The sequence below is a fragment of the Suncus etruscus genome, chromosome 3 (assembly GCF_024139225.1).
Source record: "Suncus etruscus isolate mSunEtr1 chromosome 3, mSunEtr1.pri.cur, whole genome shotgun sequence".
NCBI classification, from domain to species: Eukaryota; Metazoa; Chordata; class Mammalia; order Eulipotyphla; family Soricidae; genus Suncus; species Suncus etruscus.
The window spans coordinates 95,757,623-95,784,544 of NC_064850.1; the positions used below are offsets into that span (position 1 = coordinate 95,757,623).

Sequence of the window (26,922 nt, forward strand, 5' to 3'; positions counted from 1 at the left end):
AGGTTCTGATGGCTACCTCATTGTCAAGGTCGCTCATCATTCTGCATACCTGTGAGCAGTGTCAGCTTGATGCATGTCTGACCCAAGCAGTAGCACAGAAATGCAGGCTCACCAGGAGCCCTGGCTTGGTTCAGTGTCTTATCATTATCTTAAAACTCTTGATTATATTTTAAAAGGAATCTTACATTTTCACATTGGAACTTGTTACTATGTTGTCAACCCTCTGGACATGGCTGAGGACCGAAGACTGGCAGCTGAGATCTCAAAGGAAACTCCTAATCTCTCGGAGGGCTTAATGACTCACAGATACTTGTGCATTGGCACAGAGATTGGGAAGATTGGAAATGTCCCAGCTAATACAGACAGCAAGCTTAATTCATGACTATTAGCATCTCTCCTGTTGTTATTTATTTGTCTGTTCACTTATTTTTGTTATTACTGTGATGGGCTACATCCTGAGTGACTTTTAGTGGTGCTCATGGGGCCCCTCAATAACTGGAAATTATTTTAGGGTCACCAACATTCAAGACTTGTACTCCACCACTTGAGTCACTTCTTTCACCAAACAGTCCCATTTTAAAGATGAGAAAACTAAAACTTGGAAAGGTAAATTATCTACACAAAGCTCAAATAGATCTAGGGAGTTGTTGGAGTCCACATACAACCCTTCAGCTCAGAGACTGTGACCTACAGCCTGACAACTTGGTCTGCGCTTTTCCCCCTGAATCTCATTTATTAAGACTAAAAACAAAGCAAAACAAAAATATGCCCATGTGTTGAACGTGCAAGAAAAGATTCAGAGGACTATATTTTATTTTATTTAAAAAATAAAATAATAATGTATTTTATTAAAAATGAATCATGTATTTTACACATAATTTGTATTTTACACAAGTACATGTGTAGCGTAAATATATATATACATATAAATATATACCTATAGGCATACATATATAAGTTACAGAGTCAACAACACTGCAAGCATGAGAGCAAACTGCAGCATCAAAACTTGAGAATGTGCTTACCATCTAGTCATTAGAAAAGATGCAGTCATAAAATTTGTTTCTACATGGATGGTCTGGAGAGTACGATGCTGAGCAAAATGAGTTGGAGAAAGAGGGAATACACAGAATGATTGCATTCATTTGCGGGATATAAACAAACCATAGTAAGAGAATAATGCCTAAAAACAATAAAACTGAAGAGCAGAAAAATGGGCCTTTAGTAGGGAGATTGCCAAAGTCGTGGAAGGGAGTTAGGACAGAGAAGGTACCACTGTGACAATGACAGGGGAAAGTTATCATTCTGGAGTTTAGAGGAGATAAAATGACAAGCATGATACCCTTCAGTGATAGGACTGCAAAGTCACAGTGCCTAAAAGGAATAAAGGAAAAAGTGCTTGGGAGGTTGGGAGATTATTGTAGGAAAGGAAACATTGGTGAAGGGATGGGCCCACAAACATTATATGCCTAAAACTCAATTACGAATAACTTTGTATTTAATGGTGAGTCAATAAGTTAAAAAATAATGCACTGGCTCAGGAGACTGACTGGAGGGTAAAGGAAGACTGGAACATAGTGGAGTAAAGTTGACATTCGTGGTGCAGCTGGTTTTGGAACATCGTCATTCTGAAACTCAACTAGGAACAACTACTTATATCACAAAACCTTGATATATAGTGAACATTTAAAACAAAAAGCCAAAGACAAGATGAAACACAAAAACTTTTCAATTGTCACAAATACAAATTAAAGACTATATTCTGTAATATTTTAAGTCATAACTCATGATTCTAAGGTTTTAGCATCTCTAAGAATTTAAGCATTAAAATACTGATCAACTAGAAAAATTCTGGGCATATAATAATGGAAAGGCTCTTCTAGAGAAATAGTTCAAGGCTTGAGATAATTGCTCTTGCATCATCACTGTGAACGCTGACCCAGGGTAAGCATAAACATATACACAAAGGTGCTCATGTATACACTTAGACAATAAACCCAGATGATCACACACACACACACACACACACACACACAAACACACACACACAGCTCTAAGCCAGATTCTCCATGGGGAATTGTAGCTGGCTCAATCAGAATGACAGAATGCTTTGCTTTTTTGGACCCTGATTCTCTGTACAAAACCCAACTCACAGTCAAATTTAAATTTGTTTTGGCAACTTGCATTAGGAAACCTCAGGGACTTGCTAGATGGTAGAAGCAGTAGCTAAGGTTGTTGTTGGTAATGTCCTGAGAGGGTCTTCAGTGTGGGATAGACCTCAGATTCGGGGCACCCCACATAGTTCTCTACAAAGCTCCAGAAGAGATTGCCAGTGTTGGGGTACTCTGTTCTCTGCTGAGTTTCTCAGAGAGCCACCTCTATTCCCCATGCTGCCCTGTTCCCCCACCTCCACCCAAGGTGGGGTCTATAGTATCTCTTTCTTGGATTCCCAAGACTTGGAATACAAAGACTTCTATGAATAATGCTATTAGTGAGGTTCTAGTTTCTGGAATATCAATTTAAACCTATTTTACAGAGAGAAGCAGACCCCAAAAAGTCAAGTGCTTCACTCAAGGTCCCAAAGCATGTGTAGGGAATAGGAATAGGTAGCACAGACAATCCCTCTAGTCTTGAGTTAAGCACAAGGATCTGCCAAGCAGATCTCTGGAAAGAGCATCATCATGCTTTGGAAGGACAGAGGCGGAAACAATTAGCAGACATCCCATACACCACATTGCCCTGCCTCTCAGCCCACATTTCCTCTGTCCTGCTCTTAGGTGAAGGGCTCCAGTCTCAAAATGTAGCTCAGTTGTGGCTGCTGAACTGCGCCAGTTGCTATGGGACTCTCCAGGGTCCAGGTTAGAGACAAAGGCAGAGCATAGGGGGATTGAGTTTTATACCATCTTCATTTTTCCCTCTGATATTGAACGCACAGATCCCCCTAATGGAATCACTAGTCTCTCACGGTGAAAGGCGAGGGGTGCTCCAGTGCCCTCTGTGTACCCCTCTCCTTCCCCTCCACTGGCCACGCCTCCAGCACTTTGCATGTGCCTGTATACAAGAGGCTGGAACCCATACGTGAAAAGGAAACACAAAACAATGTTAGGAGTCGAGGCAGTAGAGCAGAGTAAACACAAAAACCAAAGACTTCAAGACTCTGTTCAGTTGCTCACAGCCAAAGCCCAGAGATGTGCTTCGCTCTCCTGGAGAGTTGCAGAGCTGGCCTGGCAACAACTTGTGCTGGTAATGGAGTGTCCTGGGATGGAGTCCAGGCCCTTGGTGTGAGCCACTGAGCTTGTGAGCTCCAGCTGCCAGAGACAGAAATGTTTGCCAAATTCACTGTGGCCCTGCCAGCTTTGGCGACACCAAGAACATACAGACTTAGAACTCCAGGCTTCTTTATGTGGACAGAGTGTATTCTCTGGGCACATCTTCCTATAGAAAATACCTCTACCTCCCAGGCCTGTGGCCATAGTTAAGGCCCTTCCAAACAAGTTGCAGTGGGGAACTCTGAACCAGATTGCCCTGGATTTCTGCTTTCCAATACCTTCTCCCCTCTGCCTTGCTTCCCTTGGTATGCTGGGGTGACTGTCACGGAATGCCAAACTGCACCATGGTCATTCATTATGCCTCTGGAAGCTTAAGCTCAAGATCAAACGGAGGCTGTAGGGTTTGGGGGTTTCCTCTGAATCCTCTCTCCTTGATGTCTAGGAGGCAGTATTCTTCTTGCATCATACCTGGCTTTTTGTCCTGGGCATGTGTCCCTGGCATTCTATGTCAAAATTCCCCCTTTTCATAAGGACATTAGTCTGATTGGATTAGAGCCCATGCTAACAGTTTTCTTTAACTAATCAAGTCTTTTTTTTTTTTTTTTTTTTTTTTTTAAATTTTTATTTTTAATTATGAGAACAAGGGTGCAAAGTAAGAGGACAAGGTAAAGTTACAGTGGAAGGACAATCACCCATAACATAATTCTCAGAAGTCCCCTTGCTGATATATTAACTTTGAAATTTCAGCCAAAGAACATTAAGATAAATAACACAGAATCCATGTACAATTACTTTGTCCCTCAAGTCCCCAGATTGTAATACATTATAATATTTCTTAACAGTACACAAGGCAATCTAAAGCCATAAAACTTACGTAACTCCTTAAACATTACAGGCATAGTATTTTCTTACATTTCCATATACATGCATATTAGCTTAAGTTAACCTCAAATTTTAAGTGAGTTCTTTTTAAGGATTAGAGTTAAAGGAGCACAGTAAGAATGGTGTTAGAGTGGCAATTGTTGTTTGCATAGGCTCACCAAAATATGAGGAACATGGAAAGAAATAACCTTGGCCTAAGTACAAAGAGACCAGACCCCTGAAGTTTCCTGGCACAAGACCAAGTCTAGGCTCCAAGCAAGCTAGATCGTCCAATCCAATACATTGTCTGTAGTGCCAACACACTTTTATTTTTCACACAGTCTCTGTTGTTGGTATCATGTTTCTGTATTAAAGATCCTGGAATCTGCATATCTTACATTGAAGTCAGGACGTGGAGCATCCTCTCCTTTCACCTCACAATCAAAGGGCAATGCAGGGAGCCCTGTCCTGTAAGCCGGTCGTTGTTGTTGTTAAGTCTTCTCAGTGTTAAGGGAAGTCTCTTTTGAGCAGGTCGAAGTCTGAGCAGTGTAGGTCTTCCATGGTAGAGGATTGCTTCCAAGTGATGTTATAGACCAGCCTGGATGTTTCGTGGATGGCTTTCCTGGTTCAGGGGAGAATGGAATATGCCCTTTCTTCTGACGTCTGTGCCAGGTCGTTATGTCAATGTTCAGGGTGTAAGGTCCCTTTGCACTACAAGGTTTGTGTGTTCTAATCTCTATTAGATAGGATCTTATTTGTATTTATACTATTTTCCCATTTTAATGTGCCTATGCAAATAAGAAGCAATGCCACATGGTGTTATTGGCGCGTATGGGGGCCATAAGAACAATTACAATGATTCCATTGACATGATTCAATCATAAGCATTAAACTGGGGGACTCTTCCACCAAAATTCCTTGTTAAACAGCTCAAAAAGAGAACATAAAAAGTGGTTAGAATCATCACTATATAAGACAACATTTAGTAAGAATTATAGCTGTCAGAGAAAAAACACAAAATATTCTAAAGAAATACGTGTCCATTTTATGTATCTTGAAACAGTTTGGGGTTGTCATACACAATGCACAGCTTTGGACTGTGATTACGATTCTACACTACTGAAGTTAAAAAGAGAAAACTAGATTAGTGATGTTTGAGAAGGGGTTAGAGAGTTAAGGAGTGAAAAAGAGCTTTGTAGGGGTGTGGGAAAGGGGAGAATACAAAATAAACATTCTGTGTACGGAAAACATAACATAAGAATAAGGGATATTCTGAATACATGAAATACATGAAGTACGCGCGGGGGCGTAAGCCCCCGCGCGGTTCTGTAGTTTTTGGATGCCTAGGGAGGAATTTCTCACCCCCTCCCCCCAAGGCCCGATTAACCAGGCGTGGCCCTGAAGACCCGCCTGGTGTAGGGGGAATCATGCTCTCCTGGACAAAGTGGTCAGCCCAGGGTCCTATGGCTAGCTGTCCTGCCCAGAGCCCCCATCATACCAGGCAAAAAGCCCACGAAATCCTGGCATGTGGAGTGTTCTGGTCCCAGCCGAGCCTCTGTGGTTTTTGGATGCCTAGGAAGGATTTCTCACCCCCTCCCCCCAGGGCCCGATTAACCAGGCGTGGCCCTGAAGACCCGCCTGGTGTGGGGGAATCTTGTTCCCCTGGACTAAGTGGTCAGCCCAGGGGTCCTATGGCTAGCTGTCCTGCCCAGAGCCCCCAACATACCAGGCAAACACACCAAGAAATCCTGGCATTCGGAGTGTTCTGGGCCCAGCCAAGGCTCTGCAGTTTTTGGATGCCTAGGGAGGAATTTCTCACCCCCTCCCCCCAAGGCCCGATTAACCAGGCGTGGCCCTGAAGACCCGCCTGGTGTGGGGGGAATCATGCTCTCCTGGACAAAGTGGTCAGCCCAGGGTCCTATGGCTAGCTGTCCTGCCCAGAGCCCCCATCATACCAGTCAAAAGCCCACGAAATCCTGGCATGTGGAGTGTTCTGGTCCCAGCCGAGCCTCTGTGGTTTTTGGATGCCTAGGAAGGATTTCTCACCCCCTCCCCCCAGGGCCCGATTAACCAGGCGTGGCCCTGAAGACCCGCCTGGTGTGGGGGAATCTTGTTCCCCTGGACTAAGTGGTCAGCCCAGGGGTCCTATGGCTAGCTGTCCTGCCCAGAGCCCCCAACATACCAGGCAAACACACCAAGAAATCCTGGCATTCGGAGTGTTCTGGGCCCAGCCAAGGCTCTGCAGTTTTTGGATGCCTAGGGAGGAATTTCTCACCCCCTCCCCCCAAGGCCCGATTAACCAGGCGTGGCCCTGAAGACCCGCCTGGTGTGGGGGGAATCATGCTCTCCTGGACAAAGTGGTCAGCCCAGGGTCCTATGGCTAGCTGTCCTGCCCAGAGCCCCCATCATACCAGTCAAAAGCCCACGAAATCCTGGCATGTGGAGTGTTCTGGTCCCAGCCGAGCCTCTGTGGTTTTTGGATGCCTAGGAAGGATTTCTCACCCCCTCCCCCCAGGGCCCGATTAACCAGGCGTGGCCCTGAAGACCCGCCTGGTGTGGGGGAATCTTGTTCCCCTGGACTAAGTGGTCAGCCCAGGGGTCCTATGGCTAGCTGTCCTGCCCAGAGCCCCCAACATACCAGGCAAACACACCAAGAAATCCTGGCATTCGGAGTGTTCTGGGCCCAGCCAAGGCTCTGCAGTTTTTGGATGCCTAGGGAGGAATTTCTCACCCCCTCCCCCCAAGGCCCGATTAACCAGGCGTGGCCCTGAAGACCCGCCTGGTGTGGGGGGGAATCATGCTCTCCTGGACAAAGTGGTCAGCCCAGGGTCCTATGGCTAGCTGTCCTGCCCAGAGCCCCCATCATACCAGTCAAAAGCCCACGAAATCCTGGCATGTGGAGTGTTCTGGTCCCAGCCGAGCCTCTGTGGTTTTTGGATGCCTAGGAAGGATTTCTCACCCCCTCCCCCCAGGGCCCGATTAACCAGGCGTGGCCCTGAAGACCCGCCTGGTGTGGGGGAATCTTGTTCCCCTGGACTAAGTGGTCAGCCCAGGGGTCCTATGGCTAGCTGTCCTGCCCAGAGCCCCCAACATACCAGGCAAACACACCAAGAAATCCTGGCATTCGGAGTGTTCTGGGCCCAGCCAAGGCTCTGCAGTTTTTGGATGCCTAGGGAGGAATTTCTCACCCCCTCCCCCCAAGGCCCGATTAACCAGGCGTGGCCCTGAAGACCCGCCTGGTGTGGGGGGAATCATGCTCTCCTGGACAAAGTGGTCAGCCCAGGGTCCTATGGCTAGCTGTCCTGCCCAGAGCCCCCATCATACCAGTCAAAAGCCCACGAAATCCTGGCATGTGGAGTGTTCTGGTCCCAGCCGAGCCTCTGTGGTTTTTGGATGCCTAGGAAGGATTTCTCACCCCCTCCCCCCAGGGCCCGATTAACCAGGCGTGGCCCTGAAGACCCGCCTGGTGTGGGGGAATCTTGTTCCCCTGGACTAAGTGGTCAGCCCAGGGGTCCTATGGCTAGCTGTCCTGCCCAGAGCCCCCAACATACCAGGCAAACACACCAAGAAATCCTGGCATTCGGAGTGTTCTGGGCCCAGCCAAGGCTCTGCAGTTTTTGGATGCCTAGGGAGGAATTTCTCACCCCCTCCCCCCAAGGCCCGATTAACCAGGCGTGGCCCTGAAGACCCGCCTGGTGTGGGGGGGAATCATGCTCTCCTGGACAAAGTGGTCAGCCCAGGGTCCTATGGCTAGCTGTCCTGCCCAGAGCCCCCATCATACCAGTCAAAAGCCCACGAAATCCTGGCATGTGGAGTGTTCTGGTCCCAGCCGAGCCTCTGTGGTTTTTGGATGCCTAGGAAGGATTTCTCACCCCCTCCCCCCAGGGCCCGATTAACCAGGCGTGGCCCTGAAGACCCGCCTGGTGTGGGGGAATCTTGTTCCCCTGGACTAAGTGGTCAGCCCAGGGGTCCTATGGCTAGCTGTCCTGCCCAGAGCCCCCAACATACCAGGCAAACACACCAAGAAATCCTGGCATTCGGAGTGTTCTGGGCCCAGCCAAGGCTCTGCAGTTTTTGGATGCCTAGGGAGGAATTTCTCACCCCCTCCCCCCAAGGCCCGATTAACCAGGCGTGGCCCTGAAGACCCGCCTGGTGTGGGGGGAATCATGCTCTCCTGGACAAAGTGGTCAGCCCAGGGTCCTATGGCTAGCTGTCCTGCCCAGAGCCCCCATCATACCAGTCAAAAGCCCACGAAATCCTGGCATGTGGAGTGTTCTGGTCCCAGCCGAGCCTCTGTGGTTTTTGGATGCCTAGGAAGGATTTCTCACCCCCTCCCCCCAGGGCCCGATTAACCAGGCGTGGCCCTGAAGACCCGCCTGGTGTGGGGGAATCTTGTTCCCCTGGACTAAGTGGTCAGCCCAGGGGTCCTATGGCTAGCTGTCCTGCCCAGAGCCCCCAACATACCAGGCAAACACACCAAGAAATCCTGGCATTCGGAGTGTTCTGGGCCCAGCCAAGGCTCTGCAGTTTTTGGATGCCTAGGGAGGAATTTCTCACCCCCTCCCCCCAAGGCCCGATTAACCAGGCGTGGCCCTGAAGACCCGCCTGGTTTGGGGGGGAATCATGCTCTCCTGGACAAAGTGGTCAGCCCAGGGTCCTATGGCTAGCTGTCCTGCCCAGAGCCCCCATCATACCAGTCAAAAGCCCACGAAATCCTGGCATGTGGAGTGTTCTGGTCCCAGCCGAGCCTCTGTGGTTTTTGGATGCCTAGGAAGGATTTCTCACCCCCTCCCCCCAGGGCCCGATTAACCAGGCGTGGCCCTGAAGACCCGCCTGGTGTGGGGGAATCTTGTTCCCCTGGACTAAGTGGTCAGCCCAGGGGTCCTATGGCTAGCTGTCCTGCCCAGAGCCCCCAACATACCAGGCAAAAACACCAAGAAATCCTGGCATTCGGAGTGTTCTGGGCCCAGCCAAGGCTCTGCAGTTTTTGGATGCCTAGGGAGGAATTTCTCACCCCCTCCCCCCAAGGCCCGATTAACCAGGCGTGGCCCTGAAGACCCGCCTGGTGTGGGGGGGAATCATGCTCTCCTGGACAAAGTGGTCAGCCCAGGGTCCTATGGCTAGCTGTCCTGCCCAGAGCCCCCATCATACCAGTCAAAAGCCCACGAAATCCTGGCATGTGGAGTGTTCTGGTCCCAGCCGAGCCTCTGTGGTTTTTGGATGCCTAGGAAGGATTTCTCACCCCCTCCCCCCAGGGCCCGATTAACCAGGCGTGGCCCTGAAGACCCGCCTGGTGTGGGGGAATCTTGTTCCCCTGGACTAAGTGGTCAGCCCAGGGGTCCTATGGCTAGCTGTCCTGCCCAGAGCCCCCAACATACCAGGCAAACACACCAAGAAATCCTGGCATTCGGAGTGTTCTGGGCCCAGCCAAGGCTCTGCAGTTTTTGGATGCCTAGGGAGGAATTTCTCACCCCCTCCCCCCAAGGCCCGATTAACCAGGCGTGGCCCTGAAGACCCGCCTGGTGTGGGGGGAATCATGCTCTCCTGGACAAAGTGGTCAGCCCAGGGTCCTATGGCTAGCTGTCCTGCCCAGAGCCCCCATCATACCAGTCAAAAGCCCACGAAATCCTGGCATGTGGAGTGTTCTGGTCCCAGCCGAGCCTCTGTGGTTTTTGGATGCCTAGGAAGGATTTCTCACCCCCTCCCCCCAGGGCCCGATTAGCCAGGCGTGGCCCTGAAGACCCGCCTGGTGTGGGGGAATCTTGTTCCCCTGGACTAAGTGGTCAGCCCAGGGGTCCTATGGCTAGCTGTCCTGCCCAGAGCCCCCAACATACCAGGCAAACACACCAAGAAATCCTGGCATTCGGAGTGTTCTGGGCCCAGCCAAGGCTCTGCAGTTTTTGGATGCCTAGGGAGGAATTTCTCACCCCCTCCCCCCAAGGCCCGATTAACCAGGCGTGGCCCTGAAGACCCGCCTGGTGTGGGGGGAATCATGCTCTCCTGGACAAAGTGGTCAGCCCAGGGTCCTATGGCTAGCTGTCCTGCCCAGAGCCCCCATCATACCAGTCAAAAGCCCACGAAATCCTGGCATGTGGAGTGTTCTGGTCCCAGCCGAGCCTCTGTGGTTTTTGGATGCCTAGGAAGGATTTCTCACCCCCTCCCCCCAGGGCCCGATTAACCAGGCGTGGCCCTGAAGACCCGCCTGGTGTGGGGGAATCTTGTTCCCCTGGACTAAGTGGTCAGCCCAGGGGTCCTATGGCTAGCTGTCCTGCCCAGAGCCCCCAACATACCAGGCAAACACACCAAGAAATCCTGGCATTCGGAGTGTTCTGGGCCCAGCCAAGGCTCTGCAGTTTTTGGATGCCTAGGGAGGAATTTCTCACCCCCTCCCCCCAAGGCCCGATTAACCAGGCGTGGCCCTGAAGACCCGCCTGGTGTGGGGGGAATCATGCTCTCCTGGACAAAGTGGTCAGCCCAGGGTCCTATGGCTAGCTGTCCTGCCCAGAGCCCCCATCATACCAGTCAAAAGCCCACGAAATCCTGGCATGTGGAGTGTTCTGGTCCCAGCCGAGCCTCTGTGGTTTTTGGATGCCTAGGAAGGATTTCTCACCCCCTCCCCCCAGGGCCCGATTAACCAGGCGTGGCCCTGAAGACCCGCCTGGTGTGGGGGAATCTTGTTCCCCTGGACTAAGTGGTCAGCCCAGGGGTCCTATGGCTAGCTGTCCTGCCCAGAGCCCCCAACATACCAGGCAAACACACCAAGAAATCCTGGCATTCGGAGTGTTCTGGGCCCAGCCAAGGCTCTGCAGTTTTTGGATGCCTAGGGAGGAATTTCTCACCCCCTCCCCCCAAGGCCCGATTAACCAGGCGTGGCCCTGAAGACCCGCCTGGTGTGGGGGGAATCATGCTCTCCTGGACAAAGTGGTCAGCCCAGGGTCCTATGGCTAGCTGTCCTGCCCAGAGCCCCCATCATACCAGTCAAAAGCCCACGAAATCCTGGCATGTGGAGTGTTCTGGTCCCAGCCGAGCCTCTGTGGTTTTTGGATGCCTAGGAAGGATTTCTCACCCCCTCCCCCCAGGGCCCGATTAACCAGGCGTGGCCCTGAAGACCCGCCTGGTGTGGGGGAATCTTGTTCCCCTGGACTAAGTGGTCAGCCCAGGGGTCCTATGGCTAGCTGTCCTGCCCAGAGCCCCCAACATACCAGGCAAACACACCAAGAAATCCTGGCATTCGGAGTGTTCTGGGCCCAGCCAAGGCTCTGCAGTTTTTGGATGCCTAGGGAGGAATTTCTCACCCCCTCCCCCCAAGGCCCGATTAACCAGGCGTGGCCCTGAAGACCCGCCTGGTGTGGGGGGAATCATGCTCTCCTGGACAAAGTGGTCAGCCCAGGGTCCTATGGCTAGCTGTCCTGCCCAGAGCCCCCATCATACCAGTCAAAAGCCCACGAAATCCTGGCATGTGGAGTGTTCTGGTCCCAGCCGAGCCTCTGTGGTTTTTGGATGCCTAGGAAGGATTTCTCACCCCCTCCCCCCAGGGCCCGATTAGCCAGGCGTGGCCCTGAAGACCCGCCTGGTGTGGGGGAATCTTGTTCCCCTGGACTAAGTGGTCAGCCCAGGGGTCCTATGGCTAGCTGTCCTGCCCAGAGCCCCCAACATACCAGGCAAACACACCAAGAAATCCTGGCATTCGGAGTGTTCTGGGCCCAGCCAAGGCTCTGCAGTTTTTGGATGCCTAGGGAGGAATTTCTCACCCCCTCCCCCCAAGGCCCGATTAACCAGGCGTGGCCCTGAAGACCCGCCTGGTGTGGGGGGAATCATGCTCTCCTGGACAAAGTGGTCAGCCCAGGGTCCTATGGCTAGCTGTCCTGCCCAGAGCCCCCATCATACCAGTCAAAAGCCCACGAAATCCTGGCATGTGGAGTGTTCTGGTCCCAGCCGAGCCTCTGTGGTTTTTGGATGCCTAGGAAGGATTTCTCACCCCCTCCCCCCAGGGCCCGATTAACCAGGCGTGGCCCTGAAGACCCGCCTGGTGTGGGGGAATCTTGTTCCCCTGGACTAAGTGGTCAGCCCAGGGGTCCTATGGCTAGCTGTCCTGCCCAGAGCCCCCAACATACCAGGCAAACACACCAAGAAATCCTGGCATTCGGAGTGTTCTGGGCCCAGCCAAGGCTCTGCAGTTTTTGGATGCCTAGGGAGGAATTTCTCACCCCCTCCCCCCAAGGCCCGATTAACCAGGCGTGGCCCTGAAGACCCGCCTGGTGTGGGGGGAATCATGCTCTCCTGGACAAAGTGGTCAGCCCAGGGTCCTATGGCTAGCTGTCCTGCCCAGAGCCCCCATCATACCAGTCAAAAGCCCACGAAATCCTGGCATGTGGAGTGTTCTGGTCCCAGCCGAGCCTCTGTGGTTTTTGGATGCCTAGGAAGGATTTCTCACCCCCTCCCCCCAGGGCCCGATTAACCAGGCGTGGCCCTGAAGACCCGCCTGGTGTGGGGGAATCTTGTTCCCCTGGACTAAGTGGTCAGCCCAGGGGTCCTATGGCTAGCTGTCCTGCCCAGAGCCCCCAACATACCAGGCAAACACACCAAGAAATCCTGGCATTCGGAGTGTTCTGGGCCCAGCCAAGGCTCTGCAGTTTTTGGATGCCTAGGGAGGAATTTCTCACCCCCTCCCCCCAAGGCCCGATTAACCAGGCGTGGCCCTGAAGACCCGCCTGGTGTGGGGGGAATCATGCTCTCCTGGACAAAGTGGTCAGCCCAGGGTCCTATGGCTAGCTGTCCTGCCCAGAGCCCCCATCATACCAGTCAAAAGCCCACGAAATCCTGGCATGTGGAGTGTTCTCTTTTTTTTTTTTTTTTTTTTTTTTTTTTTTTTTTTTTTTTTTTTAATATAATTTTTATTTTGATCATAGTGGCTTACATATTGTTGACAATAATATTTTAGGTACATATTTACATAAAATCAGGGGGGATTCCCATCCCCAAATTGTCCTCCCTACTCCCCCGTTTCCGTCTTACCTCCCATTTCCTCTTCCCTCACCCCCAGGGCGGCTAGAATATGTGGTCCCCTCTGTCTCTAACCAACTACTTAGTAGTCTTGCATCAGTTTGGTCTTGATGCCTCCCTTATTTCCCCCTCTAAGTAGGGGCAGGGGTAGCTAGTTCAAGTTGCGTGGTTTTGCCTGAAAAAGAGAAAATAAATAAACCGGGGTAAGAGTTTAATACCCCGAAAATGGGCAGAATCCTTCTAGAGGTTCTCATCATCGATTTGGGAAATGAAGGAGAAAAAGAAGTTGAAACACTCCACCAGTACCAAAAGAAGTGTCAAATATCCAGTGAGGACTCCAGCTATAACGATAAGCACCACAAAAAAACAGATAAAAAATAAACCAAAACAAACTAAAAACAAACACAAACAAACAAAAAACACGCCGTGGTCTTGAAATAAGAAACATGGCGTAGCACATAACGAAAGAAAAGAAAGGAAGAGAAAGAAAAGAAAGAAAAGAAAAAAAAAAAAAAGAATAATTGGGGCCAACAATTTCAATAATCACATCCAAACTGAGGAATCGACCAAAATAGCTAGGTAAATAAAAATAATAATAACAATAATAAATGAAGGTAAGATATATATATATAACCAAGGTTTTGTGTTTTTTGTATTTTTTTTTCCCTCCTGCCCTGGCACAGTAAATATTGGGGTCATTCGAAAAGGAATTCACTTGCCCTATAAGATATGGGGTTTCTCCGTCCTTGGAGTATACTGTCATGGAATCAGCTCTAGTCTTTGCTCAGGATCATTACTCTCCAGGTTGTGGTTTTTTTTTTTTTTTTTTGGTGTGTGGAAAGCTTCTGCTCTGTCCAGTGTGATACCGTCAGAGCTCTGTGTTTAGCAGTCCCAGTATCTGTACATATCCTGAGGTGGGACTTATGGTGAAGTCAGTCTTTGTGAATCTGGAGGTTCTGTTACCTCAGTGCCATTTTAATCCATCTTCTGTGGTTGGTGATCTTGGTCTTTGCGCTGAACCTAGGAAGGCATCTAGGATAGCGTCTTTCTTTGTTCTTCCAGAAGCCCCTTTCCGTTACAATTGTCTCTGCCGGACCTTTGGGACTGGGGATCATGCTTATTGTGCAGGTCTTAGTTCAAACCCTAGACTAGGGCTTTTTTATTGGTCCCAAGATGTATACAGTCTGGTCGTGGTTCTAGTATCCAGTCATCTGTAAATCACGATCTTGGCTTTTGGACCTACCAAAGGGTGCCACGTCTTCTGGTTTTGTCTTGTTGTTAGCTGGTGAGGTAGGCTAAACTGCTCTAAGGTCAAGTTGTTCACATTTTCCTCATTGTCGAGATATCATGTTAGAGCTGGCCCTTGTTGTTGACCCTGCAGTAATAAGGCTGTCCCAGATGGAGATTGTTTCTTACAGCTGTTGTGAGGAGCTGTGCCGTTTCTATGTCTGGGATCCAGGGTTCAAGGCTGGTTGAATGGTATCTAATCACCTGAGGTCTAAGTTGATTCCACATGACATATTTTCAAGGTAGGAGATAACCCTGTATTGTAAACAACTATGAGTTCCTATCTCTAGTAGATAAGAGCTCTTTTTTTTTTTTTTTTTTTTTTTACTATGTAAGATTTCCCCTTTATTTAGTGTGCCTTTGCAGGGGGAAGTGGTGCTCCATTATATGTCGGAGTATTTGGGGTGGACAGAGTGAGTAACAGAGATAGGTCACATACCCAAAGACGATTAAAAAAAAAAAAAAAAAAAAAAAAGGAAATAAAAGTGTATGTGCCCACAAATGTATATGTAAGGCAGACATTTAAATAAATAAGTTAATTAAAAAATATAAAAAAATTAAAATGAGTTAGCGAAGTTTTTAAAGGACCAATGTGGTGCAAAAGACTACTTTGCATTTGGGAGAGAACAGGTAAAGAGTTGGTGTATTACAGGTCTTATGCCTATGTTGGAAGTACAGTTTTCCCATTGTCTTTTGGATTTTTCTTGTGGTGTGTGGGTTCCCAGGCATCTTCCAATCACACCCCCTGCCCCCCTTCAGATTGGTAAAAATTTGCAGCTGGGAGGTCTTGGAAGAGTTCTTGCATTGGGGATACTATTGGACCTAAGTCCGGTTTCAAGAAACAGTCCATGTTAGGGGGAGTTGGTAGGGAGGGTCTCGCAGCATGTGTCCACAGGGGAGTTGGCTGTCTTTTCTTGCAGGAGACGATGTGTGGGTTCGGTTGGGTGTCCCCTCGCCTGGGTGCTGGGTACTGGTTCATTGGGTAGGAGGTCGATCTTGATGCCTAAAAGATTAAGGACTGAGGGTGGAGAGTTTTAATATGGTGGGAGATCTGGATGGGATTGAGGGGTGAAGGGATAGTTGGATTTCCGGGGGGGAGAAAGGGGAAGATATATGGGAGGGGTATGAAGGAAGAGAAAAGAGAAAATACCGTAGAAAGGGAGAAGAGAAAGGGAAAAAAGTAAAGAGAAGAGTAGAAGAGAAAAAGAAAAGAGAAAAAAAATAGAGAGAAGAAAGGAGAGAATAGCAAGGGAATGCTGGTTTGGTTGAATGTGTTCGATGACTAGAGCCTGTAGTTTAGGTCTGTACATCGCAGGTACTGCTTTGGTGGTCTGACTGGTCACGTGCTTCGATTCCTAAAAGAAGGTTTAACCTAGAGGTAAAGTGAATGTTAAAGAGTTTTCTCGTGGCCGTCTCATAGTGCAAGCAAGGTATGGTATCTCGTGTGGTATCCCGAGTTGCCATCTTAGTTTGTCCGCCCTTTGCATCTAAGGGCGCCTGTGGAAAGAAAAGCTGAGAGGTTATTTTTAAAATATAGTAAGGTAAAGGGATTAAAACGTAGTGTTATGGTATGTTGCCATTGCATTACGTGATTTCCCGCGGTGTTCTATACTTGTGTTCCTGTTTACGATCTCTAAGGGATTATTGTGGGCCTTTGTTGTAGGAGTCTGGTTACATACCTGTTCTCTCCATGTTGCTGTTTCTGTTGTTGCTGTTTTCTTTGTGGTATAATGTGCAGTCAAGAGTTTGCATTGTTCCTTTTTCATGTATTTTGGACACTGCTCCCACGTATATGTTGACTATTACAGTGATCGGAGTTTCTACCCTGTTAAACCCTGTTATATGATTGTTAGGTATTAGTTGTGTATAAAATATATGTTCTAGGTGTTTCAGAATAGTGCTACCATTCTGTGTTTATCTTTTGTCTTCTGGCTTACTTCGTTTAACATAACATGATCTAGGTCCATCCACGTTGCTGCAAAGTCTGTGATTGTATCATTTCTAACTGCCATGTAATATTCCATTGTGTATATGTACCACATCTTAATGATCCATTCATCCGTTGTTGGACACCTAGGTTGGTTCCAAGATTTGGCTATTATACTGAGTGCTGCGATAAATAGTGGGGTGCATATGTATTTTGGAATGAATGTCCTTCCATCTTGTGGGTATATGCCTAGGAGGGCAATTGCTGGGTCAAATGGCAGCTCAATTCTGAGTTCTTTGAGCACTCTCCAGACTTTCCTCCATAGGTGTTGGACTAGGGGACATTCCCACCAGCAGTGGATGAGAGTTCCTTTCATACCGCATCCCCGCCAACAAAGGTTGTTTCCATTATTTTTGATGTGGGCCATCCTCACTGGTGTAAGGTGGTATCTCATTGTTGTCTTGATTTGGATCTCCCTGATGATGAGTGAAGGTGAGCATGTTTTCATGTGTTTGTTGGCCATCCTTCTGTCTTCCTCAGAGAAGTGTCTATTCATTTCATCTCCCCATTTTTTTATAGCTTTGTTTGCTTTTGGGGGGCTCAGCTTTCTGAGTGCTTTGTATGTTCTAGATATCAGCCCTTTATCTGATATGTCGAGTGAAAAGATTTTTTCCCATTCTGTTAGCTGTCTTCTTGCGTTAAGCAGGGTTTCTTTTGCCATGCAGAAGCTTTTTAGTTTGATGTAGTCCCATTTGTTTATATTTGATGCTAACGTTCTTGCCATTGGTGCTCCATTCTCAAAGACCTTTTTGATATATAGGTCTTTGAGTGTTCTGCCTATTTTATTCTCAATAAACTTTATGGATTCGGGTCTGATTTCAAGGTCTTTGATCCACTTTGAGTTGATTTTTGTATAAGGAGTAAGGTATGGGTTGATTTTCACTTTCGTACATGTGGTTTTCCAGTTGTACCAACACCATTTGTTGAATAGGCTTTCTTTGTTCCATTTCAGATTCTTGCCTCTTTTATCAAATATTAGTTGGCTATATACCTGGGGGTTTATGTCTGGGAATTCTGTTCTGACCCACTGGTCTGATGTCCTGTCTCTGTTCCAGTACCATGCTGTTTTGATTACTATGGCTTTATAGTATAGTTTCAAGTTAGGTAAGGAGATGCCTCCCAGCTTCTTGTTTTTCAGTATTTGTTTGGCTATCCTGGGTCTTTTGTGGTTCCAGATGAATTTTGTGAATGCTTGTTCTAATTCTTTAAAGAATTGTGTCTGGATTTGGATAGGGATTGCATTAAATCTATATAGGAGTTTGGGTAGGATAGTCATTTTGATTATGTTAATTCTACCTATCCATGAGCATGGGATGTTCTTCCATTTCTTTAGATCATCTTCAATTTCTTTCTGGAGTGTTTTGAAGTTTCCCTGGTATAGGTCTTTCACTTCTCTTGTAAGGTTGATTCCTAGATACTTGATATTTTTTGATACTATCTTAAATGGAATTGTATTTTTAATCTCTCTCTCCTCAACTTCATTGTTTGTATATAGAAACGCTACTGTCTTTTGTGTATTGACTTTGTAACCAGCCACTTTGCTGTATTGGTTAATTGTTTCTAGGAGTTTTACTGTGGACTCTTTAGGTTTTTCGATGTATATCATCATATCGTCGGCAAAGAGAGATAGCTTGTGTTCCTCTTTCCCAATTTGAATTCCTTTGATTTCCTTCTCTTGTCGGATTGCTATTGCTAGGACTTCTAAGGTTATATTGAATAAGAGTGGAGAGAGTGGACAGCCTTGCCTAGTTCCTGATCTTAGTGGGAATGCTTCTAGTTTCTCACCATTGAGTATAATGTTGGCTGTAGGCTTTTCATAGATAGCTGTAACTATCTTGAGGAAGGTTCCTTCTAACCCTATTTTGCTGAGTGTCTTTAACATGAAAGGATGTTGGATTTTGTCAAATGCCTTCTCTGCATCGATTGATATGATCATGTGGTTTTTGTCTTTCATGTTGTTGATGTGGTGTATAATGTTGATTGATTTGCGTATGTTGAACCAACCTTGCATTCCTGGGATGAATCCCACTTGATCGTGATGTATGATCTTTTTGATGAAGTGCTGGATTCGGTTTGCTAATATTTTATTGAGTATCTTTGCATCTATGTTCATTAGTGAGATTGGTCTGTAGTTTTCTTTTTTGGTAGTGTCTTTGCCTTCTTTGGGAATGAGTGTGATATTAGCCTCATAAAAGGAGTTGGGGAGGATTCCTGTTTTTTCTATGGTTTGGAAGAGCCTATGGAAAAGTGGTAGTAACTCTTCTTGAAATGTTTGATAGAATTCACCTGTAAATCCATCTGGGCCTGGGCTTTTGTTCTTAGGGAGTTTTTTAATTACATCTTCAATTTCCTCTGAGGTGATTGGTCTGTTTAGGATTTCTAGATCTTCCTTTTCCAGTCTTGGAAGAGGGTGTTTTTCCAAGAATCTATCGATTTCTACTGGGTTCTCTAGCCTAGTTGAGTATAGTTGTTCATAATATGATCTCATGATATGTTGTATTTCTTGGGGTTCTGTTGTAATCTCTCCCCTTTCATTTGTGATCCTATTGATTTGGGTGTTTTCTCTCTTTTTTTTGGTGAGTTTTGCCAGTGGTTTGTCTATCTTGTTTATTTTTTCGAAAAACCAACTCCTGGTCTCATTGATTTTTTGTATTGTTTTCTTGGTTTCTATGTTGTTTATTTCTGCTCTGGTTTTTATTATTTCTTGCCTTCTGGATGTGGTTGGACTTCTCTGTTGCTGATGTTCCAATTCTTTGAGGTGATCTTTTAAACTGTTGGTTTTGTTATTTTCCTGATTCTTGACATAGGCCTGAATTGCTATGAGTTTCCCCCTAATTACTGCTTTTGCTGTGTCCCATAAATTTTGACATGTTGTCTCTTCATTGTCATTTGTCTCAAGGAATCTTTTTATTTCTTCCTTGAGTTGTTCTTTGATCCAGCTGTTGTTGAGCAGCATGTTGTTTAATCTCCAGGTATTAGTTTTTCTCCATTGCTTCTTCTTGACCTCAATTTTGAGCTCTGTGGCATAGTGATCTGAGAGGGTACTTCTAATGATCCTTACCTTTGTGGTCTTATATAGGTTGGCTTTGTATCCTAATATATGGTCTATTCTGGAGAAGGTTCCATGTGGGCTTGAGAAGAATGTGTATTCTGCTTTCTGGGGGTGGAGGGCTCTATATAAGTCTATTAGCCCTAAATCTTCTAATTTTTCATTCAGAGCTCTTATTTCTTTGCTATTTTTCTGTTTGGTGGATCTGTCCAGTGGTGATAGTGGAGTATTGAGGTCCCCTGCTATTATCACATTTCCCTTCATGTGTTTCTCCAGGTTTGCCAGTAGTTGCCTCACATATTTTGCTGGCTCTACATTAGGTGCATAGATATTGACCAGGGTTAGTGTTTCTTGATCTAATGTTCCCCTGATCAGTAAGTAGTGACCCTCTTTGTCTCTGATCACTTTCTTGAGGTTGAATGCAATTTGGTCTGATATAAGAATTGCTGTCCCTGCTCTTTTTTGTTTTCCATTGGCCTGAATAATCACTTTCCATCCTTTTATTCTAAGCCTGTGCTTATCCTGCATCTGTAGGTGTGTTTCTTGCAGACAGCAGAAGTCCGGTTTATTTTTCCTAATCCAGTTCTCTACTATGTGTCTTTTAATTGGAGAGTTTAGTCCGTTAACATTTAGGGAGATTATTGAGAGAGAGGATTGTTGTGTAGTTGTGTTGTGTAGGGTGGTTTTTGTTACAATCGGGGGTTTGGATTGTGTAATTCGTCTTTGAGTAAGTCGTTTAGGATCGGTTTTGTTTGCACAAATAGTTCAAATTCGTTCTTGTTTGAGAATGTTTTTAGTCTATCCTCCCATATGAATGTAAGTTTTGCTGGGTATTGGACCCTAGGTTGGAAATTTCTTTCATTCAGTCGTTTAAATATGTCATTCCATTGTCTTCTTGCTTGAATTATTTCAAATGGGAGATCTGGTTTGATTCTTATGTCCCTACCTTGGTACTTGAGGTTTCTTTTCTTCCTTATTGCTTTAAGGAGTTCTTCTTTCTCTTTGTTTTTTGCCAATTGGATTACCATGTGTCTTGGTGTTTGTTTATTGGGGTCTATCTTATTGGGAACTCTTTTTATTTCCTGTATTGGCATTGCAGTATCCTTCCAGAGGGTGGGGAAGTTCTCCGCTATTATCTCTCTGACTACTTGTTCTTCCCCTTTCCCTACTTCCTCCCCTTCTGGTATACCCACAATTCTTAGGTTGTTTCTTTTGTCCTTTTTCATTAGATACTGGACCTTTCCTTCCAGTGCTTTGCCTTTTATTTCTTTGTTGGTTTCTTGATCATTTTTTGTTTGCAGTTTTCCTTCGAGTTCTTCAATGTGTTTCTCCAATTCTGTGTTTCTGCTTGTAAGGCTTGTTACTTTGTCTGTTAATTCCTTCACTTCTTTTTGTATGGAATCTCTCATGTTCTTTAACATTTCTTCTTTAATTTGACTGATTTGTTCATCCATAGATTTCTTATACTCGATAGCTAGGGTTTCTCTAATTCCTTTTATTAATTCTTGCATTTCCTTCCTCATGGCTGCTTTTAGGTCTTCATCGCGTGTATCTGTGTATTTTGGTGGACTTGGAAGCTTGCAAGAGTTTGTCACCATATCTCCAGATATTAGTGATTTCCTTGATTTACGCATATTTCTTTGTATTTAATGGTGTGTTTTAGGGTGCTGTGCTTCTAATTTTCACCTGTTTTGATCCCCTGTGGTGTGGGAGTTGGTTCCCTCCCTGAGGGTGGTTCTAGAGGGACTTTTGGGTGAACTCGCTGAGGTTTTGATCCTCCTGTACTCTTTATGTGGCCTGGTTAGTTGTTTTCCTCTTTTGTTGGCAGCTAGTACTGGCCCTTTCCTGACCACAGTGGTGGGGGGCACTGTTTCTCCTCTCCTTTTTCTCCTCTCCTCTACTAGTTGGAAGTCAGTCTTCCTCTTTATTCCTGTCAGCAGGTGTAGTTCCGCTTCTGGCCACACTGGTTGCGGGCGCTGTTGAGCCTGACTCTCTGTTCCCTCCCTTATCTGGGGGTCAATGAAGCTCTGCTCCTCCGAGTTACCGCGGAAGAAATTCCCCCAGTCAAGCCCTCCCGGTAGCTGCTCTCAGCCCTAGGGGGGGTCTCAGGTCCACTCTGGGGCTCGGGGCTAGGTTGCTCTAGGTTACGTAAAGGTCCAGGGGGCAGGCCCAAGCTCACCTAGTCTATTCGTCCCACCTGTCCCAGCTGGGCAGGTGACTCCGGCCCACTAGGTACTAGGGAATGTCCTCCCCTGTCCACGCTCGGGTCAGGTGGGATGAACTCTGGGGCCTGGAAGTTGAGGCAACGGGTGGTGTGGTCTCTGTGCCAACAAGCTGGCCTCTGCAGTCTATGGGGGGGGGGGTCGCGCGCAGGGTGGCTGGCGGCTGCGGGTCGTCCACGTGTGAGCGCCCTAAAACAGTGCACTCACCAGGGACGCCGGGGTTCCCTATTCCCCGTTGGCGCGGCTGGCCTCTGCAGTCTATGAGGGGGGGGGGTCGCGCGCAGGGTGGCTGGCGGCCGCGGGTCGTCCACGTGTGAGCGCCCTAAAACAGTGCACTCACCATGGACACCGGGGTTCCCTACTCCCCGTTGGCGGCGGCTGGCCTCTGCAGTCTATGAGGGGGGGGTCGCGCGCAGGGTGGCTGGCGGCCGAGGGTCGTCCACGTGTGAGCGCCCTAAAACAGTGCACTCACCATGGACGCTGGGGTTCGCTATTCCCCGTTGGCGCGGCTGGCCTCTGCAGTCTATGAGGGGGGGGGGTCGCGCGCAGGGTGGCTGGCAGCCGCGGGTCGTCCACGTGTGAGCGCCCTAAAACAGTGCACTCACCATGGACGCCGGGGTTCCCTACTCCCCGTTGGCGCGGCTGGCCTCTGCAGTCTATGAGGGGGGGGGTCGCGCGCAGGGTGGCTGGCGGCTGAGGGTCGTCCACGTGTGAGCGCCCTAAAACAGTGCACTCACCATGGACGCCGGGGTTCGCTATTCCCCGTTGGCGCGGCTGGCCTCTGCAGTCTATGAGGGGGGGGTCGCGCGCAGGGTGGCTGGCGGTCGCGGGTTGTCCACGTGTGAGCGCCCTAAAACAGTGCACTCACCAGGGACGCCGGGGTTCCCTATTCCCCGTTGGCGCGGCTGGCCTCTGCAGTCTATGAGGGGGGGGGTCGCGCGCAGGGTGGCTGGCGGCCGCGGGTCGTCCACGTGTGAGCGCCCTAAAACAGTGCACTCACCATGGACACCGGGGTTCCCTACTCCCCGTTGGCGGCGGCTGGCCTCTGCAGTCTATGAGGGGGGGGGTCGCGCGCAGGGTGGCTGGCGGCCGAGGGTCGTCCACGTGTGAGCGCCCTAAAACAGTGCACTCACCATGGACGCCGGGGTTCGCTATTCCCCGTTGGCGCGGCTGGCCTCTGCAGTCTATGAGGGGGGGGGTCGCGCGCAGGGTGGCTGGCAGCCGCGGGTCGTCCACGTGTGAGCGCCCTAAAACAGTGCACTCACCATGGACGCCGGGGTTCCCTACTCCCCGTTGGCGCGGCTGGCCTCTGCAGTCTATGAGGGGGGGGTCGCCACTAATCAAGTCTTTTAAGGCCTAATTTCCAGATAGTTACATTTTGAAGGACTAGGGAATAGGGACTTGATATTTGAGAGGTGGGGTAGGTAATTCTACCCATAACACTTCTGGTGGATCTGTAGGGGCTAGAGCATCTGGTTTCTACAGTGGAAGCCCCACTTTCTCCTTTCCCAGCCTCCCTTGCCTGAACTCAGCTTTAATGGTGGATGCTATGTGCAGAGATTGATGTGGAAACTGGAGCCCTGGAAGCAGTTCTGAGGCAGAGGAACCTTCTGTCTCTCTCTCTCCAGTGAAGTGGTAGTGTGGCAGGTTAGCCTACCTCTGTCTCTGATACAGAAGAGGTGACCAGAGGGAACACCATTTCAGGAATTCTGTGCTGCTTGGAAGACTGTGGCTTGGAACACTCAGCTATGTGGGGAGCCTCCAGTGAGTGGTTTAGGCTTCCAGTTTCCAAAGCATGGTTGGGGTTTTCATTTGCAGCCACTCAACCTCAGATTCTCATAGTCTTCCTTATGATTCTTTCAGCTTATACTGTAATTTAAAGAAAACACTTTTGATATTAGTTATTGAACTTTATTGAACTGCATAAAAATAAAATTTCATCCCAGATTAATTTTTATAAAACATTCTCTTTTGTGAACCTATATTGATTTCCTTCTGCCAGGAGTTACACATTTAAGCTCCTTCCCAGAGCTTTTAAGACCCTCCATAATGCTATCACATCGGTTTGGTCCATCTCCTGCAACACTACTGGAGACTTAGACAGCAGCAGAATTTTTGCTTTGGTGAAAAAAAAGCTTGGGAGTTAGGACATAGATTCTCTGATCAGACTGCTTGGATTAGAGTTCAGCTCTGCTACCTTCTGTTGATGTCACCTTGCATACTTGGACCTCTCTATCCTAGTTTTCTGTGCACAATGGAGATATTGTTGGGCTTCAGGAGACAACTTAATTGACTCATCCAGGCATGGAATTGTGAGCCAGCTAGTGTAGTTGCAGGACCAACAGCAATAGTTTCACCTGAGAATTTGTTAGAAATGCCAATCTTCCATTCACACCAGACCTGTAGCTGCCAGCACTCTGAGACTGAAGCCTTTAACAAGTCCTCCAATGTATCTGATGGAAGTTTGATGATTACTGCTCTAGACTAATATCAGCTTCACCTGACAATGAGGCACCAGTCCAAGATAGTCCATAAGACTAAAATACAGAGTTGGTGAAGCTTCTAGAAAATAAGGTTCTTGGGGCCGGAGAGATAGCACAGCGGCGTTTGCCTTGCAAGCAGCCGATCCAGGACCAAAGGTGGTTGGTTGGAATCCCGGTGTCCCATATGGTCCCCCGTGCCTGCCAGGAGCTATTTCTGAGCAGACAGCCAGGAGTAACCCCTGAGCACCGCTGGGTGTGGCCCAAAAACAAAACGAAACAAAAAAAATAAGGTTCTTGACTCTTGTGAGAAATGAAAAAACAGAGTAGATACACTGTAATAATGAGGGAAGATAAAGTAGATTTGAAGAGGGCAGCAAGAAGGAGCCCAGAGCAATAAGAAAGAGACAGAATAGTGGTAAGTCCCTGCCCTGCAGGCCTTCCTCTTCTAGATAACTGGGTCTCAGGAGTAGGAAAAGGCTTCCTGTTCATCTGATTTGCTTCAGTTTCTGTGACTTGCAACCCAAAGAATTCAAATGATTTGCGTCTCCGATGGCTGTGAGGTGAACTGACACATGCAGAGCACTTAGTTCAGTGTCTGCTCCCCTGGAAGCACCCCACACATGCCTGTCATCATTACCAGCCTGAGCATCATCACTGACTCAGTAAATACATTCCAGATGCATTCAAACAAGCTGTGGAAGCCACTTCTGATACATTGGCCACTAAGCTCCTGCTTTCTAGATTCCCTCCTTCCCCTTCTCCAAAATCTTCCTCCTCAATTCAAGACCCAACTCCAATGAAGCCTCTTATTTCTCTACAAAATGACTGAAGCCTTTCCAGCCTCTGTCCATGGAATTTCTGAGGCATCCATTTCCATGCTTTAGTCTCATCTGGTTTTTAGTCTCATCTGATTTTTAGTTTCAGCTGAATTTTTTTTTATCTCTATGGAGCAATTAAATATGCTGTGGAATTCAAATTTTCCACTTGTGGGATAGGTCTATTTTCTATTTTTCTTTCCACGTGGAATGACAGTACCTTCAGGCAGAGCCCATGCACTTTTGCCATTTTCTATTGACAAGATCTAGAGTGATGAGGTGTTTGATATAAACAAAGCACCTTGGTCTCCATGATCACAATATACTCTTTTACCAATGTATTTTTGTTTGTTTGATTTTGGGTCATATTCAGATATGCTTAGAGGTTGCTCTTAGATTAACGTTCAGATTGACACAGAATAATACCCAGGGGTCACTCAGAAGTTTGGGACCATAGAGGTGGAACAGGGTACCTGCCTTATGTGCTGTATTATTGTTATGGACAGATCACAATATAAACTTTTAGACCAATTCTACATGGTACTTTTTTAATTTTTTTCTTCTTCAGTATTCCTGAGGTCACAGCAGCATAGCCAGGAAAAACTTTTCAAACACTAAATTCCCTCTGTTACCCTTATAGGGAATTCCAGGTACTTCCCCAGGCCCCATCTTTCTGCAATCATTTGTGAATGATTGGTGCTATGTGAATCTCCACTTAACTCTATTCCCTATCTTCTTCCTTTTGTGCTGTCCCCTCTTCATTGCCCCTTTCCTGCTGTGTTGGCCTCAAGCACTCCTTGTCACATCAGAACCAGGTGGAAAAGCCCCAGCCCTGTGCTGCAGAGAGCACAGGAGTGCCCCAGGCCTCCCCCTTTCTTCTTTCCTAGAATTTCCTTTACATTACTCATCTTCTGAGTTCACGGTCTTCCTTGACTCTTCCAATGACTCTAAGCTCAAGAACCCACTTAGCCTTTCAGCTCAGTTTTTCTATCCACCTTGCAAGTGGTTTCAAGCTTTAGGTCCTCTAGGAACTTTTCCTGACTTCCTTGGGTCTTTTAGTATCCAGAAGCCAATTCTCCTCTCTTCCAACTGTGTCTTGGCAGCCTCCACCCAGACTCCCCCTCCCTGCCTGCCATCTCTCAGCAGGTCACCTCCACATCTCCTAAACCACATGGACACATGACAGCTCTACTCATCACACCTCACACTGTTCACATTTATACTTCCTGTCACTGGGTGAAGGCAGAGAAGAAAAAGAGCAACACACAGTCTAATCTCTCATAGACTCTCAGGGTACTTGCCACAAAGATTCATCCTTAGCATTGCAGGAACACAACAAGCATAATGGGGAAGATGCATAGAAGCCCATCAAACTTTGAGTGAAATGACTTGGAAGGCTCTACAAGTATCAGCCAGCTCTGTAAACTCTCAAAGAATGATGTAGTGAGACCATGTTGGGTATATTTAATGAGCTAAGAGAAATAATGACAAAAGAAAGTATGAGAGGGGAAAGGAAAAAACTATCTTTAGTTATGGCAGAAATGAAGGGCACGGTAGGTGATATAAAATTTTAATAGACAACAAACAGATTATTAAATCTTCAGTGACATAATGATACCATTGCAAGCTCTGACAATTTTTTCACAAATTTTCTCTTAAAAAGTATTTTTCAACAATTCCATTGCCATTTAGTGGTAACAAGCAATATTAAGTATCTTATTTATAATAAGATGGGGCGGGCCTGAAGGAGATTGGGAAACTTGGGATAATGGTGGCAGGAATCTTACACTGGTGGTGGTATTGGTGTTGGAAAACATTGAATGCCAGAAATAACTATTGTGAGCAATTTTGTAAGCCATGGTGTTTAAAATAAAAAACTTTATATTTATTCTTAAATATTTTTTTGTGGTTTTTGAGTCACACCCCGCAGTGCTCAGGGATTATTC

General features: G+C 47.4%; 1 protein-coding gene across 1 annotated transcript in view; it reads left to right on the forward strand.

Moving 5' to 3' along the window:
• The first annotated feature begins 229 nt into the window (after positions 1–229).
• The window catches only part of LOC126004397 (glutathione reductase-like), a 30,431-nt gene continuing 3,738 nt past the window's right edge, over positions 230–26,922 (forward strand). The window contains 4 exon segments of the mRNA XM_049770836.1: positions 230–365; positions 2,778–2,858; positions 25,617–25,626; positions 26,080–26,212. Of these exon segments, the coding sequence (XP_049626793.1) occupies positions 230–365; positions 2,778–2,858; positions 25,617–25,626; positions 26,080–26,212 (360 nt within the window).